General features: G+C 35.4%; 3 protein-coding genes across 3 annotated transcripts; 1 reads left to right on the forward strand and 2 right to left on the reverse strand.

The window, feature by feature from the left end:
- Positions 1 to 243: 243 nt before the first annotated feature.
- LOC110855072 (protein odd-skipped-related 1) lies at positions 244 to 2,057 on the reverse strand. Its single transcript, XM_022103503.2, has 3 exons — positions 1,626 to 2,057; positions 863 to 1,085; positions 244 to 795 (listed from the first exon to the last, which is right to left on the reverse strand). Exons 1-3 carry the CDS (start codon positions 1,888 to 1,890, stop codon positions 780 to 782), a joined length of 504 nt encoding a protein of 167 aa, XP_021959195.1. The 5' UTR covers positions 1,891 to 2,057; the 3' UTR covers positions 244 to 779.
- Positions 2,058 to 2,873: 816 nt separating this feature from the next.
- Positions 2,874 to 4,853, reverse strand: LOC118437021. Its single transcript, XM_035855775.1, has 3 exons — positions 4,709 to 4,853; positions 3,424 to 3,796; positions 2,874 to 3,016 (listed from the first exon to the last, which is right to left on the reverse strand). Exons 1-3 carry the CDS (start codon positions 4,767 to 4,769, stop codon positions 2,935 to 2,937), a joined length of 516 nt encoding a protein of 171 aa, XP_035711668.1. The 5' UTR covers positions 4,770 to 4,853; the 3' UTR covers positions 2,874 to 2,934.
- Positions 4,854 to 7,317: 2,464 nt separating this feature from the next.
- LOC118437075 lies at positions 7,318 to 12,003 on the forward strand. The gene is made up of 4 exons (XM_035855856.1): positions 7,318 to 7,514; positions 8,867 to 8,945; positions 9,169 to 9,248; positions 9,315 to 12,003. The coding sequence occupies exon 4, from the start codon at positions 9,683 to 9,685 to the stop codon at positions 11,594 to 11,596; it is 1,914 nt and encodes a 637-aa protein (XP_035711749.1). The 5' UTR covers positions 7,318 to 7,514; positions 8,867 to 8,945; positions 9,169 to 9,248; positions 9,315 to 9,682; the 3' UTR covers positions 11,597 to 12,003.
- Positions 12,004 to 22,368: the final 10,365 nt, after the last annotated feature.

Below are 22,368 nucleotides of genomic sequence, written 5' to 3' on the forward strand. Positions count from 1 at the left end.
TCAAATTTATGTTTAACAATGCGAAGCTATTTCTATTTCTTGTAAAACATGGAAATCATTATGTAAATTGTAGCTTATCCTTATCGGGTAATATAAACAAAGCCGATTTTGTGTCGTTTCCACCACAATCCTAACCCGAAAACGGTATGAGGCTTAAAATCCATTCAAAACCAAAAATTCAACATGAAAAAAATTATGTATATGAATAACTTTATAAACGTATGTATGAAATATCTTAATTTCTTTAGTACAAATTCTTTATTACTAGTTTGCATGCATATTTCCCCGTTTGTGAGGTTTGCAATTAAGTGATTAGTGATTTTTAATAAACCAAATAACGGAAGTAGTACTAATTTGTGTATGATGAAAACGAATTTTTAAAAAGTGTAATCATCAATACGAAATAATTTTAAGTATTATTTTGGAATATTGTGAATTGATTTCTGGCCCAAGTTTTGTAATTCAAATTACTTTAGAGATTTTCACGACCGGAAATAAATACGTACCAAGTTTGTAATGATAAACAAACCATTTTTAACACTTAAACTAATATTTTAAAAAATATTTTATAACCGTCAACCGTTAAATGAGAAATTGAGTTGAAAGTGAAAAAACGAAATTTACCTAGGCTGGTAATTTTTGAGGGGAAATTTAGAACATGAAAACTGTAAGAAAGTCTAATTTCTGGTACTAAAATTTACTTGCGAATGAACTTGTAATATTTTGGCTCTGAGTAGCAAGGCCTCCAAAAGTCACTCTGTACCCTTGAATGATTTCACTTAGGCGTGAATGGATCTAAGAAAATAATTAAGCTTATTTATTGTTGTGTCAACGGAAATAGCGAATACAAATTTATGTATACCCATGATCCTTAAGAAGACTGAACTTGATAAACGCCTCCCCACAAATATCGCAAGAGAACGGCCTCTCTCCAGTGTGCGTCCTCTCATGAATGGTGAAATTAGCACAATTCTGAAACACCTTTCCGCAATATTTGCATGCATAATTCTTTATTGATTTGGAGCTCTTCACAGATTTCGGTTTTGAGTCATTTTCATCCTGATTTCGTAAATTGTTGCCCGCGTCTGAGAAAAGAATATAAGGAAATGAATAAATAAACATGAGTAAACTAGTTTTCTATCGTTTTATAGTATTAACATAAAAATTATTCCGAACATGTAAATACAAATTTAAACCTTTGCGTTTAATAGATTTCAAACAAAATTATTTTAAGAATATGAAAACCATTGAAAAATACATTAATTATTACTAACAATGGAGGTCTCCCAACGTATGCTCACAGACTTGAACCAAACTAGCGTCAATTGATCACAAAAATAATTAGTATGAAATTTGCTAATGGCACTATCTGCCAATGCTCAAGTTTAGCGGAGATATTTGCATAAAAAGAGGAGAAAACGCACCGCAAATGCTGCAAATTTTTCATTTTCCAAATTTACTGCGCATTTTTCCCCCTTTGGATGCAAATATCTCCGCCAAACCTGCGTATTGGCAGATAGTTCCATTTACAAATTTCATACTAATCATATTTGTGCTCGATTGACGCTAGTTTGCTCCAAATCTGTGAGCATGCGTTGGAAGACCTCCATTGTAAGCTGTATTACCCTTCTTCAATTCAATTTTGAGGTAGAGTTGATATACGCCAGTCGTCAGGCTCACAAAAATGAGAAAGATCAATGTCAAAAGATAAGCGCAGAAACGGACACAGTTGTAAATTACTCTCTCGCCCGGGGTCAGTGTCACTTCGCCTGGCCCCGTCATAAAATATACGACAAAAAGTGCGAAGAACGTGTAGACAAAGAACATTCCGGTGATGACGAACCCATATAAAAATTTCTTCGAATCCCTGTTGACGTTATGATTTGCCATTTTCTATTTATTGATGCTCTGGTAGAATAAATATGTAACGATAAAATTTCCGAAATTTGTTTCTAGGACGAAAAGGAGGAATGATGAATGTGAGAGTTCAAAATAGAAAGTGGGCAGTTGATCGAGTTCCTTTGTGTTAAGTTGGGCCAAGGGCGATCGAAAAAGGTTGAGTTGTCAAGGTAGGCTTTCCATTGTGTGATTAATACATATTTCGTGAAATACTTGTATTTTTCTGGACTATTTCATACCCTGTTTTTCACAGAGTGAAAAATGTTCCTTGTTTATAGTATTCAAACATATATATGTATGTACATTATTGGGATGTTGTACATACATACAGTGTACCCTAAAATAAGGGCCAAAGGGTGGAAATATGTAGCAATGCATTTAATGTATACATTCATGTATACAACTATGTATACGTAGTTGTGACCATATGAAGGAAGTATGCAATTGGTTATATTTAAGTCTAAACATTTACATATGCACTCTGAATAAAAATAACTAAAATTTACCCAAGGTTAAGTACAAAGGAGGATGGCACAACAATTGGGTAAAATTTACACAACAGTTGGATGAATTTTGCACAACCGTTCTGTAAATTTCACCCAATTATTGTGCCATCCTCCTTTGTACTTAATCTTGGGTAAATTTTCCGCAACTTTTATTTGGAGTGAGTGTGTGTTTGCTAAAGAATGAAGCCTTCATTTTATTTATACTTTAATAAATTGATTTTCATATCTATGTCATATTTAGTAAATATGACATAGATATGAAAATCAATTTATTAACTTAACTGTAATGTAAATATTATTTACATTACAGACTAAGTTAGTCTGACTAACTCCAGACTTAACGAAGAAGCCTGGACCGTCTGGAATTCCGATTTTTTATGCTCATTCGATTTCTACCACACATTCTAAAAAATCCTGTAATAAATTCTTAATACCGCGTATTAAATTAAAATTAGTTTTAATTTCCCAATCAAATTTTAAAATTAGGTAGTACAATATATTTGCATAAATATAACCATCGTAGAGACTACTACTTTCCTGCAAAAAGGTTGTTGTTCAAAGAACTTGTAAGATTTTGATAAACACTGAAGATGCAGTCCATAATTGTGGCCCTGTAAGAAAACAAACATGAGTTGGGTACTTATTTAGAGTAAGGGCCCATATATTACGTACACAAGACGGGGGAGGGGGCGGTTCGAATTCAAATGATATCGTGCATATCTTGCCTGCACTCTAAGAAATTTTATCACCAGCGCGGTGGTCATATGTGACTCTACCGGCAGGTGGCAGAAGACCACCGGAGGGTGGATGCCCATCACCAGCTTAGTGGTGATCAATCACCGTGCGGTGGTGCAGTTGTCACCGTTCCGGTAGAGTCACATATGACCACCGCGCGGTGATAGTTATCACCAGGTTTCTTAGAGTGTATGTTAAAAGGGGGGGGGCTGGAATCGAAAAATCGGGATTCTTTGATGACGTAATATATGAACGGGTCTTGACCTTTACAACGTGTACGTACTTGGAACTCGTCGCGTTCTGGAAACATTCCAAAAAAGCTGGATCTGATAGGATATTCCCATTTGTACAAAACTTTGCAAACCTCGAATATTCGGAATCCCCGCTGCAAAGCTTTTCTCTGGTTTCAGCGGGGCATCTGTCAACTGCCTCACTGCAAGGAAGCTCGTTTGTTATTGCTCTGACCCCATTGACCGGATGTTCGCAGCTGTTTATGAAATGTTGGCACTGATTTTCCTCCTGCTCTTTCTTTTCTTCGGGGGATAACTCTAGGACGCACCGACATTCTTTGGCATTGTTAAAGGTCGCAATGTATCCTGATATACACTCAAAACTAGAAAAGCCACAAGGCTTAGTTGCCTCATAGCCGTGTGTTTCTGAAAAATGAATGGAACGTGATTAAATTTATTTTCATTCTAGGGATATGGAATAAAATTTTCTGGAAAACTTGAGCAAAAAATTAGAATACTGGACACGACCCAACCATTTGGATTATTTTTGTATAAAGACAACCTGCTTATTTTGTGCAACTATTAACTGACAATCAGAAGGTGTGAGGAAGTTATCGTCGATATCGACTGGATTAATTTTAAATTGTTCACACTCAAAAATAAGTCGACACGTATTTTTCCTGAATGGGCATGTTTACGCCCGTGGAGGAATTTTCAAAAAAATTTCAGCCAAAATCCAGATTTTAAAAACCCTGTAACTTTTCGAATTTTAACCCGATTTCATAAGTTAACCCCTATTTTATCTCAGAATTACATATATCCATGAAATTATTTATAACAATTCATTTTCAAAAATTTTTAAAATTTGAGGTTTTAATGCCATTTCTGAATTTTAAAAATGCTAAAAACGATATTTTTTTAATTCAAAGTTTTATTCAAAATGAATTTTTATAATTTCATGCAAGTAATTCTGAGCAAAAATTGTGTTTAACTTTTGAATTCAGGTTAAAATTCGAAAAGTTACAGCATTTTTAAAAACCCTTATTCTGGCTGATTTTTTTTTCAAAATTCCGCCCCGGCCGTAAACCTGCCTATTCAAGAAAAATACGTGTCTACTTATTTTTGAGTTTGAACAATTTAAAATTAGTCCAATCGATATCGGGGATAACCACCTCACACCTGCTCATTGTTAGAAAATCTACTCAACGCAACTTAGTAATTTTTATGACTCAAGTGGGTTGAGGTATTTTGAGATAAAGTGGTTTCTAAACTTTCTACAAATTTAGGTAAAATGTTGCTCAAATTTGAATAAAAATTGACCATTTAAAAAAAATATACCTAACAGAAATTGGGAAAGTAGGGTTGCCAATATTAATAACCGGCAAGACTGGTAAACCATTTCGCTGCCTGTAGATAAATATTTTCGAAATTGAAACAATTTTATTTTTCTTTGAGATTTAACGAAAATTTTACAGCAGCTTATTCTAAGATTTTCACGGAGAATAGTAACATATTTGATAATGTGAAGGCGAAAGTCATTAAATAGCTAAGGATTTACATTGTATTCAAGTATTTAATTAAGCAGTAAAAAAATTAAGGACAATTGTGCTGTCTTCATGGATTAAAATGATGGACATTAATTAAGCAGATTTATTTAGTAAACTTGGTAAAATGAAAGAGTAACAATGAATGGGACTGGATAAATAAATAATTATTCTGATTAATTTTAGAAAATAATTTTCCACTATGGATCGCATAAATTTTTTATAGTTATTGGTAGTGTTTCGTTTTTGACTTTCAGAATAGGGTTTCAATTGGACAAAATTCAATATTCGCCAAACAGTAGAAAACGTCCAAGATAGTTTAGCGTGGAAAACCTGGTATCTAGTGGGTAATGTTTCTACATTTAACATTTTTCTTCTAATGTTTGAAGAAAAATCTTTGAGCATGAGTTCTTACGGGAAATTCTGAAATTGTGCAAACCACGCCAAAACTCCAAAATGTCCAAAAGTGGTTAAACTCGCTTTTAGACGACTTTTTGGACAGTTATAAAAACTGGAGCGAAACAATGATCTTTATTCTGTTTCTCACACCGTATTACTCAATTTAAATAAATTTGTGCAAAATTTAAGTAAAATAACAACTGAAATTGAAGTCCTTGGTAAAATTTATCCAACAAGTCACAATTAAAATGCGACATTGCGTATAAATATTTTTCTCAATAATGAGTAACATTAAAGTAATTATTGTTTTAGCCTAGATTTCACACAAATTGAAATAAATCTTACACAAATTTATTTATAACTGTTAAATATTTGAAGAATAATTTGAATACAAAACGATGAGTACAGAACACTGGCAGATTTTATGTTAATCATCTGCGTCATAAGCTTCAATTGTCAAGAATATCGTGGAAAGCATGTTATTCGCAGAGCGTGAGGATGCAGCAATTTCATGAAATTAATTAAAGTTAATGTCAATCAAACTGAAATCATTCGTATAGTTTATCCAATCCATCTATTAAACCATCTATTAAATTAAGAAATTTGATTACCTTACCCAGTGGCGCAACTATATTTTGGGGGCCCCTTGGCAAGTGACTAAAAAAGTTTTGTGTGTCTATGTGCCTTTTTGCATTTTAGCATTTAAGATAATTTTTTAACATTCCAAAATTGGATACAAAATATGCATATTTTGGCTACAGAAGCTGATTAAACGTTTTAAAATTATATTTCAAATTTTTTAACCTAAAATTTGGCAAAAATCTGCATACTTGTGTAGGTATATGATGACCGTTTGAGTTTTAACTTAAAATATACCCATATTAATTTAGAAACAAATATCATAAAACTTACAATGAAAAGTTTAAGACCAATTAAATTCGTCGATCAGGAGTTTCTGTAACTAATAAAACTTTGTTGGATTTGGGTGGGGGTGGGGTGGAATTATAAATGCCGTAAAAATGCAGTAGCGCAGTCATAACGTAATGTTGCAGTTGTCGTGTGAAAAATAATCGGTCTCATTCTTGTTGCATGACGTTGGTTAGGCTGGAGAGGAATGCGGTGACCTAGTTATTTGTTCACGTATGGGGTGACATCATGGCTCGATTATGTACAGAGTCCGGCTATGTATGTATTTTAAACTTTTTCAATAATAACCCGATCGGGTTGAAACTTTGAGATATTGTTCCTGATCAGGCATAGGTCACACGGTCAAAAAAATGTTTTCACATATTTTACATATTTCCAGGTTTTGGTACATATTTGGTACATATTTTGGTACATGTTTTAACATATTTCGACGATTTTGCCGAAAATGTGCATTTTTTGATGCACATAAATATGTTTTCACATATTTCGGCGATTTTTTCAAAAATATATATTATTTTTAATACACATAAATATGTTTTTACATATTTCAGCGATTTTTTCGAAAAAAATATATTCTTTTTAGAGAAACCTCAGAAATTCTCAATTCATAAAAAATTCCGATCATCGTAGAAATAATACCAGAGCATGTTGAAATGTTTTTAGTTTGTCACTTTTAAATGTAAAAGCATTTTTTGGCATTTCTGCAGTCAAATAAGCTTAATTTGGGGCAATTTAAAGCGAATTAAAAATATGTTTTATATACATATTTTGGCGATTTTATTGAACATTTTACATAAATATTTCGGGGGTTTTAAGAACATATTTACCCGGACTCTGATTATGTATCTTTGTGTTGGCAATATCTGTCTCCATATATGTATTAAGCATGTTCGCATTTTCTGCCAAATTTTGTATTATGTATATACCTGTAATAAATCAACCCTGGCTTTTCTGCTGATGGATACTGGTGAAGGATTAATCATAATCAGTACATAAACCTTATGATAATGATTGAACGTCCTTTTACCTTACCATGAACGTTTGTCCACATACGTATTCAGTCTCGCAACACGATCTTCTCGCTACGCATGCATATGCTAGGATGAAAGTCACGAGTGTTTTACAAAGAGAAAACTTGGCTGCCTTCGCATAGTGGAAATATATTTACAGCTTGGAAATCTTCACAAAGAAACAGTAATGGGCGGACAACCCCAACATTAAGAGTGTTGACTTTTGTTGACTGCTTTACTCTATTTGGAACCATCACGTGAAAGGTAATAAAGGGAATTTATTTATTAAAATAGATTTTGAAGTGATTTTAAATATAAATATAATACAACAAAAATAACTTGCAATTAAGGAATGCGGAAATATGTATAACTCTTGTAAATCAAAATATGTCCATTTTCAACGCGTCCAAATTTTGCAATCACTTAGAAATTTATTTCTTCCTGGGCTGAATTTATTTAAATAATGCTCAAATAATGTTAAAGTTGTTAGTGGTATGATATCCACCGGACAAATGTTAAATTGTTCACGCTCAAAGATCAGGGTTTCGATTGGTAAAAACCAAATTGACCAGGGCAGCGGGAAAAAGTGGGAAAAAGGCATTTTTACCACCCACCCAAAATGGGTGGGAAATGGGAAAAATGGAAGAAATGGGAAAAACTCTGGTTTTGGGCCATCCGAAACAACTTCTTTAAAACTTAAGATTTTCAAAATTTGACTTCATATTCGTATTCTCCACCAAATTCTGAGGAAATTAGTTGGTAATACGGTTCAATTCGAACAATCTCTAAAATTAACATGTATGCATATGGGAAAATTGGAAAAATAATTAAAACTGATCAAAAGTGCCCGTATTACATATCAAAATTTTCAGAAATTCGTGGAGATCACGAATATGAAGTCCAATTCCGAAAATATTGATTATTAAAGAAGTTAGCTTTCCCCATAACTAAATACATGGGCAGTCATATTTCCTATTTTGGACGGTAAAAACCATTTTTCCCGGTTTTTACCACTTTTTCCCACCTGCCGTGGTAAAAAATCGTTTTTGACGGGAAAAACGAAACCCTGTCAAAGATAAGGGGACCGTTATTTTTGCATTTTCCTGAATGGGTATGTTTACACCCGCGGCAGAATTTTTAAAGGAAATTCAGCATAAATTCGGATTTTTAAAAACGCTGTAACTTTTCGAACTTTAATCCGATTTCAAAAGTTAAGCCAAATTTTTGTTTAGAATTACATCCCTGAAATTACTATCAAAATTCATTTTCATACATTTTAAAAATTCGATGTTTTAATGCCATTTCTGAATTTTTAAAAATCCAAATGTTGGCTGAATGCTTTTTAAATTCCGCCAAGGGCAAAAACATGCCCATTCAGTTAAACTAAAAACACGAGTCCACTTATCTTTGAGCGTGAACAATTTAATATTAGTCTGGTCGATATCGGCGATAACCACCTCACAACATCGAATTGTTAGACATGCATGGATGAGAGTAAACTTTCGACGCGTACTTTGAGGACATTGTGAGAGAAATATTATTGGTTGGCAATTATGTTAGCTCAATTTGGGTAATACTAACATAACATTGATCTCATTTTCTCATTTCATTAATAGGGAACAGTTCGATTCAGTCATTCCTTTTGTAATTTGGGAAGCCGTGGACTACCAGGTTGTTTGGAAACCAGGTCAAGATGTAAGGTTTTCAATTACTTGAAACTAAATTGCTAACTCATCGCTTAATCAAATTTACATGATATTCCGAAGCTTAACATTCTTTTGTACGAAATATGTGCAAGTAAACTATACGCTGCCCTTTGTTGTAAAAATCTTTTCGTTACAAGCTTTGTAGCAGTATTTTAAGATGTGACGCATTGTAAAAAATCCATGATTTATATTTTATTTATTATAATCCACAGATAAAACTGGCTCCACACATTCCCTTTTGGACTTGTAAGACAAATAACTAAGTGCCATAGCTGCATACGAATCCAGAAAGGTAATTTCAGTTAGGGAACTAATCAGCAAAATAACTTTTTATAATGTCCAACACAACTTGTTACAGGTTATCGGGATCTTGTGTAATGTACTGTGGCCTGCTTTGCGCAAAAATGAATGGTTACCTGTGTCCAGAACAGTTTGCCAAACAACCTCCCAAGTTTTCTCCAACTTCCTTTTCAAAAAGTCATCACCACCTTTATGAGGGCGTCATCCCGGATGGTGATTTGAGCAAGATAGTCAGTGAAGCAATTACCTATTTCCAGCCAGGTAAAGTGAAGGAAGGATGTACGATTTTTTATCTAATCTCCCATGAATCAAGTGGTGAGAAAGAGGCCCATCATAAAATTTTCATCGCCCGTTCTGGCTCAGGACAAAAGCTTTTCAAACAAGTATCAATTCTAAACACTAACCTTGCTACCACAATATGCAGCAATGTTTAGAAAATACCACATTTACGATAAATTTTCTGGAATGGAAGTGTTTAAGAATATCAAATTCGACTTTTCCCGTCTTAAAAATTTAATTGTGTTTATTTCCATCGATCGGATCTTGAGGGGTATAAAATATCAAGGGATGGCTATAGAAAGTATGGTCAATCCAAGATTGCAAGATGAGTTCCTCAAAATTGAAGAAGTAATTAATTTTCTCGGAAAAACCCTGCAGAACTGGGAAGACAATGATATACATCATTTTAAGAGCTTATATGTTCTTCACGAAAAGAAACTGGTGGTATGGGGAGAGCTAAAAAGCATTGAAGAATCACATCCGGAAATATTTAAACTTTTCATTAATAAGATACCATCTGCCTGCGACTGCAACATCCCAACATCAGACAAATGCATCCAAGACCATAAATGCATCTACTGTGGGTCGGAAAACTTAGACACCCAAGCGAATACAAAATTCCAGACGTTTCGGAGCACCAAAGCTGATTTGATTGAGGCAGATAGGAAGAAAAAGATAAAGAATTTTTCACACCTTTGGAATTTTGTATTTGAATTAAATGAAAAAGACGTGCTCAACAATTTTGCCGGTTGTGCCGAAAGCAATTTACTCGAGTATTTGGCAACTCATCCTGACATTTTGGATGAATCGGGAAATCACATAATTTTTACTGTGATGAATTCATCAGTTAGTTCGACCAAGACGAAGGAGATTGAAATTTGTTCTCCTTGTTTATACTGCTGTTGGGTTTTTCCCCATTATTATGATTTAATTGGACAAAGTAGACTCATAAAATGGGGAACTTACAGGGAGCATTATAAGGAAGGAGCAAATGCGTATATACCGGAACACATTTTTTTACATTTGGTTAGTGAGGGGCGTTTAGTGGATTTTCAACGATATTACGAAACCTGGAGTGAAAGAGTGTATCAGTTTAGCAGAAAGCACTATCTATCCATCGGGAGCAAATACACTGTGCTACACCATGCTTGCTCTTATCACAGTCAGACCGGATTTGTCAAATTCATCCTGGACAAAGAACCGGATTTGCTTAATTCGAAAACATATTTTAACAGAACTTCCCTTCATTTCGCGGTAATGAATTGTCACCCCAGAATTGTCGAGTATCTACTAAACTGCCCGGGAATTGAAATAAACAGCAAAGATCACACTAACCTAACACCATTCAACCACTCTGTCATTTCGAGAAACGGGGAAATTATCAATCTATTCCTGCAAAAGGAAGGGGTTGATGTGTCTTATGACGCCGTTAATGATCACCCAAACTTTTTAATAGCTGCAAGTTCCTTTTCTACGCTTGAAGTTGTAAAGAAGGTTTATAAAATGATGGCCAAATTAGGAAAGGGATTTGACATTAATTATGTTTACCAGGAAGAGAATATTACAGCCTTATCTCAAGCCATTGATCGAAATGCTGTCGACATTTTTGATTTTCTTCTGGGTAAAGGAGCTAACGTTTACAAGCCGGTGGCAAAAGGGTGGAACCTGGAGGCAATATTTTTACGGCTGATCCATTTTAGACGATGGGACATGATGAGATCTTTCTTATATTTCCACATGGACGAACCAGATAAATTGAAAAAGCTTCAAAACATGAAGATGGGTGATAACGCTACTGCGTTGCATATGGTGGTAAAACGGGCCCAAAGTGTGAACCATGTTGAAATGCTTACCAAACTTGGGTTCAAAATGAACGAAGATAACGATGGCGTCACTCCGTTGCAAATCGCAACTGAAGGTTCTGACATTCAGAAACATTTGGAAAAGTATATTCTTCAGCGAGATGTTAAAGATGATACGGACTGTATTGAAAGAGCTCCAAAACTGTGGAGAGGATTGAGTGTAAATGACTTCGAAATTGATCCATTTATTTGGCTTTAAGATATGAATGTTGGTTTTAATGTTAATTGTTTTATTAATGTCTCTTAACAAAAAATTCGAATTTATTCGAATTAATTATTATTATCAATTGTAAATACCAATTACGTACTTATTATATATTTGTAATGCAATTTTTAGTGCTTTAAGGGCCACTGAGCCTGAAAAAGCGATAAACTCGTTATTATCATTATTATAAATATGTTCAGTAAAACTTGACTAGCGGACACCTGTAATACCTTATCCGCGTAAATGTTTTGGTAAACTCACACTGTAAATAATTTGGTAATAAACATTACCGAAAAGCACAAGTATATGACTCTGCCAAAGTAGTAATTATTAGTTGTAATGGCTTGGTAATAAAATTTTACCATTATGGTAATGAATTTTTTCTACGTGGTAAAATATTATTAAAAAAATGTATTACTGAGAAATCATTACCTGTGTGACTTTAACGGATTATTAAGAGTGTACCCATCCTGGAATTGGCAAGACCGTACAGTGTCAATAATTTTATGATGTAACTGTTACCGTCAATATATAGAACTGTCCCACTATGTAAATCCATACCATCACTAATCTAAATAAGCCGGTAAACGCATGTAACAAAGGGGTGAAACCCAAAACTTTATAAGAATCCGTCGAATGTCGAAAATCTGTTTAAATTAACATTTGCATGTCAGATGAATGTTAGCATTGAATGCGGGGTTAAATTTCATTACAAATTGACATATGTACCAAGTTTAACAGTTGATGCTTTGTCAGTGACCTATATGTGACCTTTCGTGACCTTTGAGATCAAAATGAATGTCACCAATTTTCAATTGAGAATGCATTTACTGTGCACAATGGTGAAATTATTTTTAAGAGTGCAAGCTCTCAAGGAATACTGAGCCTGTGTGTTCTTGTTGTGTAACGCGCAAAAATCCAGATTTCTTCTGCCCACCCAATTTCGACATTTACCTAGAACGTGGATCTTAGCGTTGTATAATTTGTGAACTACTTATGTATCTCTCCTACAAAAAACAGTTGATCCATGTACGACATTAATTTTGCTAAGTTCAATTAAGAGTTCAATCATTTATAAAATGGTTAATTTTTATAATAAATGCTTTCAGTATCAAGCAGACTGTTCTAACTTAACGTAGGATTAGGTGACTCATCGTCACAGGTCTAAAAATCTGAGCATATTTACGCATTTCTCCGTTCTGGGAATTTATTTTCAAATTCTATCAGATCCATTTGTAGACTAGATCAGTACCAATTTATTAAAAATATGTACTCTAGATTTTGACAAGTTTTGAAGGAGGAGACCCAAAAAGAGTGAACACCTTCAGAAAAATTGGGTCTCCTCCTTCAAAACTTGTCAAAATCTAGAGTGCATATTTTTAATAAATTGGTACTGGTCTAGTCTACAAATGGATCTGATAGAATTTGAAAATAAATTCCCAGAACGGAGAAATGCGTAAAAATGTTAAGATTTTTAGACCTGTGACGATGAGTCACCTAATCCTACGTTAAGCAATAATTTCATAAAATAAGAAAGAATTTTAGGAAATAAACCGTTGCAACGAATGTAACCAAGGGGTGAAAGGAGTGTTTCATACATTAAAATGAATATCATATTGTTTTTGCCCGTTCAAAATGTTTAAAACGGTCACTAAAAAGAAATTAAAAATAAATGTTGGTCACAAATAGGCATTTTGCGCCCTGTCCTTCCAATCAGCTTAAATATTTTCAACTTTTGTTAAAAGACAATCACAAAACAGGCCGGCAAAGTCGAATCAGTCAGACAAAGGAAATTAGTGGACGTGAGATTGGTTCCGGAGGCTCAGTTAAAAGGGCGATTCGATGTTTGCCATATTTAACCATCTCTATGGTTGTTTATTGTTTTGTAACAATTACACTGATCGTAAGTTGCTTTTTAAATTTTTTGGTATATTTTTGAATAGCAAGCAAACTACTGAAATTCCGAGGGCGCCTCAGAATTTGGCGCCCTGGGCAATTGCCCCGGTTGCCCTCCCCAATTTCGGACCCTGCAAACAATCTAACCTTTTTCAAGCTACACTAACAATGCGATGGTGTGAAGTGTAACCCTCCGATTTGGCTGAAATTTTAAAATTAGGTGGTCCAAGCCAATACAACTAACGTTTCTTCAGGCAGTTTGTGCGATGGTGAGAGTTACTCAAAATATTTGAGGTCAAAGTTCAAAAAACGGCCGACTTTTTTCAGGCGGAGTGAGAAAACTCCACTTCCATTCTCTTCCCCTCGCTTTGATTTTATTCAGGCGTCTCGCTCATGCATACGCCTTCATGCTCAAGCACAAGCTTTGATGCAAAATAATAAAAAATAAACATTATTAATTATAGCTTAAAGAGCAATTAATACGCATTATACATACTTAATTTAATTTATAATTAAATAAGTGAGATTTTTACTTATTTCTAGTACAAATTTACATAAAAGTTAATTTATAAATTCGCCAACGGCAAATAAACATGGAAAAACTTAACTTGCTTTCCATTTCGAAAGCGTTGGTAATTCTAATATCCAATTATATATTAATATTTTAAATGCTCCTGTGATTCGATATTGTTGGTACTCAAGCGGATCATGGGGTGATGATAGTGGTCTCAACGGTGCGGTTCGGTTCGGTTCTTGGAAGAACCGGTTTGGAACCGAGAACCAGAATTGAAGAACCGAAACAGAACCGAACTTTTTTTAGCTGGAACCGAACCGGAACCGGACCAAACCGTGACCGAACCGGCGGTTCGGGTCAAACCGGTAGTGTTATTAATATGCAATAAACAACAAACAATGCTAATTCACGTGTTTCTGATGAAATTTCACATACAAGCCAATAACTTATCTGTATTTAAACAAGTAAATTCTAACACATGTCAACAGCAAAACCACTTATGTATGTATTATTGAAGTTAGAAAACAATTCCAAGTTTGGGGTGCAACCAAGTCAAAATTCCATTTTGGAAACTTTGGGGTGTGACCAAGTAAAAATTTCATTTTGGAAACATTGGGGGTGTAACCAAGTCAAAATTCCATTTTTGAAACATTTGGGGTGTGACCAAGTAAAAATTTCATTTTGGAAACATTGGGGGTGTAACCAAGTCAAAATTTCATTTTTGAAACTTTGGGGTGTGACCAAGTAAAGATTTCATTTTGGAAACATGGGGGGTGTAACCAAGTCAAAATTTCATTTTGGAAAGTTTGGGGTGCAGTCACGTCAAAATTTCATTTCGGAAACTTTTGGGAGTAAAAATTTCGTTTAGGAAACTTTGGGGGTGAAAATTTCATTTTGGAAACTTTGGAGGTGTCATCAAGTCCAAATTTGGTTTTGCAAACATTGTGGATGTAACTGTAACCAGGTCAAAATTTCGTTTTGGGTAACTTGGGGGGTGTGGCCATGTCAAAATTTCATTTTGGGAACTTTGGAGGTACGGCCACGTCAAAATTTCATTTTGGAAACTAGGTGTATTTCGGGAAATTCGTAAAACTTTTTCGGAAATATGATCAACTTCGCTAATGTATTTATGTATGTAGTTCGGTTCAACCCGAACCGGCCGGTTCGGTTCGGTTCTCAAAGACTTAGAACCGGAACCGAACCGGTAATAAAAGTTTCGGTTCGGTTCGGTTCTCCGTATAAACCGGAACCGAACCGAGCCATCGGTTCCGGTTCGGTTCTATGAGAACCGAGAACCGTTGAGATCACTAGGTGATGACGAAAAGCCCGAGTTTAAAAATGTAAGCGAAGTTTGTTTTAGAGAAAAAAATATTAGTTGCGACCTGAATTGTGGCAATCCCACATTCATCAAATTCAGCTGGTGCAGTTTATCGTATTGTTTTGTGGACTTTTATGAAAATAATCATATAGTCACATGTGGAATGAATAATTAATATTTTTCTATAAAAAATTAAATTTAAAATTGTTGAAATGAATTATTTTTCGGAGTGAAAATCAAAGCGAGGGGAAGAGAATGGAAGTGGAGTTTTCTCACTCCGCCTGAAAAAAGTCGGCCGTTTTTTGAACTTTGACCTCAAATATTTTGAGTAACTCTCACCATCGCACAAACTGCCTGAAGAAACGTTAGTTGTATTGGCTTGGACCACCTAATTTTAAAATTTCAGCCAAATCGGAGGGTTACACTTCACACCATCGCATTGTAAGATTGCCTAGCGAGTTATGTATATCAAAACGTCCAGCCAAAAATCAGGAATTATGTGACACGTATCTTTCTGTTGAATCGCTACTTTGAAAAAAATATTAGCGGCAAAGTTCTAGTTTTAAGTAAATATTCTACATCTTTTTCCTCCACTGGACGAAAAACATTGTGGACATTGAACCACAATAGTGCCCCATCGATAGATTTCTTTAAAGGGGCTATTCAACGGAAAGGTAAGCGTCATACAATGTCTTATTTTTGGCCTGATGTTTTGATATAACTTGCCAGGAAATCCACGCGTAGCTTGACCATGGTTGCATTGTAAGTAAAAAAAAGTTTGGTTTGAGAAACAACTAATGACATCTAGCAAATCAGGGTTTTACCGTGGGAAAAATGGGTGGGTAAAATGGCTTTTACCAACCCACCCAAAAGCCTCGTAAGTGGGGAAAACACTTTTTGGTGCAAAATTATCAATTGTTTCACTCTAATCTTCAATGATAAATCAATTGATACATAATCACGAGTAGCACGAGAGCAGTACATAATTATAAAAATTAATTGTCTGATATAAAATATTTCCTTTGTGTATGTTGGACGTTGACGTTAGTCAAGAAACATTTCAAACTATTCGGTAATTTCTTAAATCAATAATAACGAAATGCTCATGTACTTAATAAACAGTAAAAACAATAAAATGGGGAAAATAAACTACCCCCAATGCATTGGTGGTGGTTGCCAACTATACCCATTTTCCCCACTACCCATCCATTTTTTCCATTTTACCCACTGGGCTGGGGATTAAGCTCAAAAGGTGGGCAAAGTAAAACTATGAGCAAAGTATGATATGCGGTACTTGCATAGCATTACCTCAAACTACTTATAAACAAAAATGAGCAAAGAATTGATTAAATCAAATTTATTCTGAAGGTTGGTTAGTTTGTAACTTAATTCTAACAACGGGAAACGGGTCCGGGTAGTTGTGCCTCAGGTGGCGGGTCGGGTAACGGGTGGCATTTACGCTACCCGCCACAACCCTAATCCCTAGTACATAAATTGGACTTGAATTCAATACTTTATTTCACCCAGAGCTACTTCCAAATCCCTACAGGATAATCGTTTAATTTGATCAGGGTGAACCATCATATTAATAAGTTTTACCCAAATTACGAATCTATCTTTCCCAACCACTTTCTCCAACTGCAGGAATCTTTTTTTAGAACTTTCCATCTTACGTAATGCTGAAGCAATCTGCGCTACCTTAAAGTCACACCCCTCCCTTTCCACTAACTCCAAAAACACCAACCCCAAACTGAAAACATCTGTCTTGGTCGTGTATCCAGAACCATTCTTCAGCTCAGGACTCCAGTATTCCCTGGTACCAACTTTTCCATAGTGCTGGCCCCCAGAGTACTTCGTGGCCAAACCAAAATCTCCAATTTTCCAGGTAAAATCACCAGTGGAATTTTGTTGACAAAATATATTACCGGGTTTTATATCCCGATGAATAAATCCCTTCTCATGAACGTAGTTCAAGCCGATTGTGATACGTTTAAATATCGCGGCGACATGCCCATTTCCAAAATTGGGGATGCTTCCACGATTCCCCAAAAAATATTTCAAAGTAAATTGACAGAGCTCCATCTTAATGAATATATTGCTAGCTGGCGCCCACAACATGCCCGTCGAACTAATAGAATTGAGCAAGAGTGAGTCGACGTATTCCTTAAGTTTATAACTGTCCAATTTGAGGTGACTACTGTCTTCGGCCTCCGCCCAACAGCTGATGTAGCGCACGACATAGTCACTACTAAGTCCACTAAGGACCACAATTTCATTTAAGAGGGTGGCTAAAAAACCTGCGTCTTGCGCACTTAAGTTGGAATCTGCACTGAAGCGAAGCATTTTTCGAATGTCGATACATTTCACGGCGACGTTTGGGTTTACCACGTCAGATTCATCGACAGCTTCGTACACTTGGCCAAAACCGCCTTTAGCCAAAAACTTTATGCATTTTAAGGAGTCATCTGTTTTCCAGGGTTTAGGTCTAATTCCACGGTTAGGCTGATCAATTGCGTTGTTTCCAGTGGAATATATCTTGAAATCGATAATCGGCTCTGCAATTACATCAACAGAACAAGATTACTACTATCAAAGATGTTAATCATTGCGCAAAAGTTCTTAACTTATGTATATACATTATATTAGAGTAACTGTTTTATATTTAATAAACCGTTGTAACGTTAGAATTAGCTCGCCCTGTAATACATAAGTGAAAGAAGTGGAATAGTTTAATTTTTCTCGACGATTTAAAAAACCGGGACACTTTATCAAAACCGGGACATTTTCGGGACGCTGGGACAGGGTTTGAAAAGCGGGACATGTCCCGGCTAAACCGGGACGGATGGTCACCCTAGTTGTGTAGAACCATGCAATAATTGTTAACTAATGGTGCAAAATAAATGGTGAAAATTGATACATAAGTTAAAGTTTGCACTAATGGTGCAGCAGAAATGGGGAAAATTGGTGCATAATTTTGACATGATTTCGAGGTTTTCGAGGTTACAACTGAATGCAAAAGACAAACGAATAACATGCCCCATTGATGCGAGTTGCATCGGTTCGCCCATATTATATAACGCACCATTTATCGTTCCCGATTGTTCGTTCCCAACGGTGCCAATAATGTCAAAAAAATTGAGCGGGCCTTATGTAATTAGCATCAATTGATGCAAAAAACTCGTGAACAGACAGACAGACGGACAGAGAGACGGACAAGAGCAATTCAATAGCTCTCATGCTACGCAGGGCGAGCTAATAATACAATTTCTCGTCGTTTACAGAAACCATTGTCGGTATTTTATGTACTAATAGGTCGTTTGTTGCATTTTTTGAGATCCGTAAGTGGCCGAGTCTATTATTGCTGATAACATTGAAAGTTAAAATTAAAATAGAAAGAGGCTAAAATATAAGGCGGTGGATGCAGGGTGCGCCAACCTACGAGGACTCGGACGCTAAAGTATCACACATCAAAAAGTTAGGTGCACAATTAAAAAAAACCTACAGTGCAGACTCCATATAGCCCGAGTCAGGGGCATAGTCCCTGACTCAATAAGTCAGAGCCCGCTTCTAATTTTTTTTCCGAATTGACCGACATAATATCACCAACTTCCGCGTTGTGGATGGTTAAAAGTTTGTTAGATAGTTTCTACTATTTGGTACCAAATTTTTGAATTAGTTACAAATCATGTGCCTTGACCACCATGACCAGTGGGCTTCTTTAACATCATGAAGTTCTAAGCTGTATGCATGTACTATCCAACAGTGGTTTTCACTTTTTCAGCCTCCATATCAAATTTCAGCTCAATATAACGATTTTGAAAAATCAGTATGGGTCACCCGATAGGGTCACTCTGGTTGCACTTTGCTCACTTTTAACTTCATATTCTTTAATTAGAAGCCATTAAGTATGATTGTGCCGGATTCCATCTTTTTAAAGCAATTTCTAAAAATCGGTATGGGTCACCCCATAGGGTCGCTCCTGATAACAATTTTACCAATATCATATCATATTCTTTCATTAAACCCCATAAGCAACCTCTCCACCAAATTTCAGTTGGATATGATGGTTTTTAAAAATCGGTATGGGTCACCCCATAGGGTCGCTCAAGATGAAAATTTTTCCAACTTGAAGTCATTTTTATCTAGTAGGAGCCATTAGCAACCTCTGTGCCAAATTTCAGCTTTCTACGACAATTTTGAAATTTTGGTGCATAAGACCCCACCTACTCCGATGACCCCCACCGGTCAATCACTGGACCGATTTCGCCCATCTTCGAACTCGTTTCCTAATTTTGTCTAATATGCATGTGGTAAAAATTTCAAGTTAATCGGTTCAGCCGTTTTGGCTCTATCGTGCCTGACAGACAGACGGACAGACAGACAGACGGACGGACATGACGGTTCCATAAGCCCTGACTCGGGCTAAAAAATAATACTTTTCTTGGTTTCAATCAACGAAATGAGACTATTAAGTTTCAAGAATAGTTAATTTTAGCAAATAGGGCTTTTAACCGTTTAGGAAAAAAACTTGGGCATTTATAATTCCTAGACAAGACAGACAGACATTTTCCCCATTTTGACGATTCTATAAGGCCATCTTAAACGGCCCGAAATCTACGATTGAATTCTGAGAACAATAATTTTTCCTTTTTGTACTTAAACAACTCGACGAATGTGTATAGTAGGAATAAATAACTTCAGAATCTGTACCTTCATCATTTTAAAATTAATTACCTGGAGGGATTACCAGGAACATTTTCGATACTCCTTTGTACACCAAATATCCAACCGAAATGACTGAAACAATGCTGACGGTTGTAACCGCAACGTACAATATTTCCCAATAATTTGGCGCCATCTCGTCCTCGCCACTGGTACAATCCTGAATTCCATCATCCAGCTTGTCAGTCGCGACACATTTGAGACTCCCACCCCCATAGCAGTAAAACTCTCCTTCATTGCATTTATGCAGTCGTGAGCAAAACTCAGTTGATTCATCAGTATCATCATTGCAATCATTTCTCCTGTCGCAAACTTTATGAAGCGGCAAGCACTTTCCTTGCGGTGGAAGGAATCCTCCGTCGCAGGCGAAACTGGTAGGCCCGCATCTGGTAAAAGTATTTATGTCGTTATAGTACAAAACACCAAATAATTATGCAGCTCTATCTATACTCAAAACAAAAAGTTGTCAAATCAACACCGCCGGTGTCAACATATGACTTACATAACCGCCTTGGTTAAAATGTTGAATCCGAGTTATGATGATTTTCATACTGGTATTGCAGAGCTAATATCTCTGCGGGACGGAGAAAGACGTAGTTTGGCCTCATTTACATTATGAAGTATACGAGAGTGGGAAATTTTCCGCCCCAGAGAACTAATTTTTCAGCAATAGTTATAATCAGAGTCCGGTTATGTATGTATTTTAAACTTTTTAACAGCCCGATTTGGGATCTTGCTTGTGGTCAGGCATACTGATAGGTCACAAGGTCGAAAAAATATTTTCATATGTTTTACATATTTCGAGGTTTTGATACATATAAATATGTTGTCATAAATTTCGGCGATTTTTTAAAAAATGTGCATTTTTTGATACACATAAATATGTTTTTAAATATTTTGGCGATTTTGTCAAAAATATATATTTTTTGGTATACATAAATATTTTGTCACATACATATATTTCAGCGATTTTACCAAAACTATATATTGTTTTAGAAAATCCTCAAAAATTCACAATACATACATAATTCAGATCATCGTAGGAATATGAAACCAGAGCATGTGAAAATGTTGTTAGTTTGTCACTTCGCAATGTAAAAGCTTTTTTGGCATTTTTGCAGTGAAATGAATTAAATTTGAAACAATTTAAAAAGAATTAAAAGAATGTTTTTCATACATATTTTGGCTATATGATCAATCATTTTACATAAATATTTCAGGGTTTTTAAGAACATATTTAGCCAGACTGGTTATAATGTTATGACTGGACGGAAAAATGTCATTACTACTCGGAATCACAATTGTAACCAAGGCGGTTAAATCATACATTGACACCGGCGGTGTTGATGTGACAAATTTCTCTTTGAGTGTATACTCTTTAGCACCTCTCATTTTCCCTGATAAAAGCCAAGAGAAGGTCTGTCAATAACCAAAAATAGTAGATCGTACCAACCGGACACACTCCGGTAGTTGGTTCTGCAGGGTTAATAATTGATTTTCCCGGGAGTACTGTTGAATTTCCGGGAAGGACGTAGCTCGTTACTTGACCAAGAAGATAGTAAGACCCGTTAATGTAACTAAACGCGCCAACATCGTGCCAGATACAGTGTTCTAATTTGTTATCTACGCAATATATTAAAAAGAGTTCCTAAAACAAGTGTGTTTTTTAAGTTGCCCAAAAACATGGTGTTTTTTATGCGCCATCTATAACATAATACTTACAAGGGACACTAACGACCTGTCGTTTGAGTCTGAGGTACTCACTATGTTTTTTTTAATCTACTAGGACCCAGAGATCCGTGATTAAATAATCGTGATTAACGGATTAAGGATTGGGATTAAGTATTAATAATCCTCAACGCTGAATCCCAATAAAAAATATGTGAAATTAATCCTTAATCCCGACGAAACATTTTCACTCTATTAATCCTTAACGCTTAATCCCGATGAAGCGTGCTCAAATTATTAATCCTTAATCATGATTTAGATTAATTCTTATGAGAGATTAATCACAAATGGAGCGAGGTAACGGGCATTCTCAACCGTGCTATATTTTTCCATTCTTTCTACTTTCCTGAAATTAAATTGTATTATATTTTTAACTTTAAATTGTTGCTTCCATAAAAATATTGATTCAATAGTTAATCATGGCGAACAGTAACCTAACTGAACTGAAAGACTTGCATATTTTTTGATGTCGAAGAATTTGATAAGTGTTTCGGCTCTGTAACGGCTAAGGGCATAGCATGTTCACCAAAACTGCCATAATTGTGAATATAAAGCCAACATCAAATTTTATTACGTACTTAACCTAAC

Source organism: Folsomia candida, unplaced genomic scaffold (genome assembly GCF_002217175.1).
Source record: "Folsomia candida strain VU population unplaced genomic scaffold, ASM221717v1 Fcan01_Sc011, whole genome shotgun sequence".
In the NCBI taxonomy this organism is placed as follows: Eukaryota; Metazoa; Arthropoda; class Collembola; order Entomobryomorpha; family Isotomidae; genus Folsomia; species Folsomia candida.

Bases quoted from the DNA above. Each gene is read 5' to 3' on its own strand.
- LOC110855072 (XM_022103503.2), bottom strand. From the start codon at position 1,890: ATGGCAAATCATAACGTCAACAGGGATTCGAAGAAATTTTTATATGGG. The intron at 1,086-1,625 runs GTAATACAGCTT...TTCTTTTCTCAG, and splicing joins CAAAATTGAATTGAAGAAGG to ACGCGGGCAACAATTTACGA.
- LOC118437075 (XM_035855856.1), top strand. From the start codon at position 9,683: ATGTTTAGAAAATACCACATTTACGATAAATTTTCTGGAATGGAAGTG.
- LOC118437021 (XM_035855775.1), bottom strand. From the start codon at position 4,769: ATGGTTTACCAGTCTTGCCGGTTATTAATATTGGCAACCCTACTTTCC. The intron at 3,797-4,708 runs GTATATTTTTTT...TTCATTTTTCAG, and splicing joins ACTTTCCCAATTTCTGTTAG to AAACACACGGCTATGAGGCA. The intron at 3,017-3,423 runs GTACGTACACGT...GTTTTCTTACAG, and splicing joins CAGAACGCGACGAGTTCCAA to GGCCACAATTATGGACTGCA.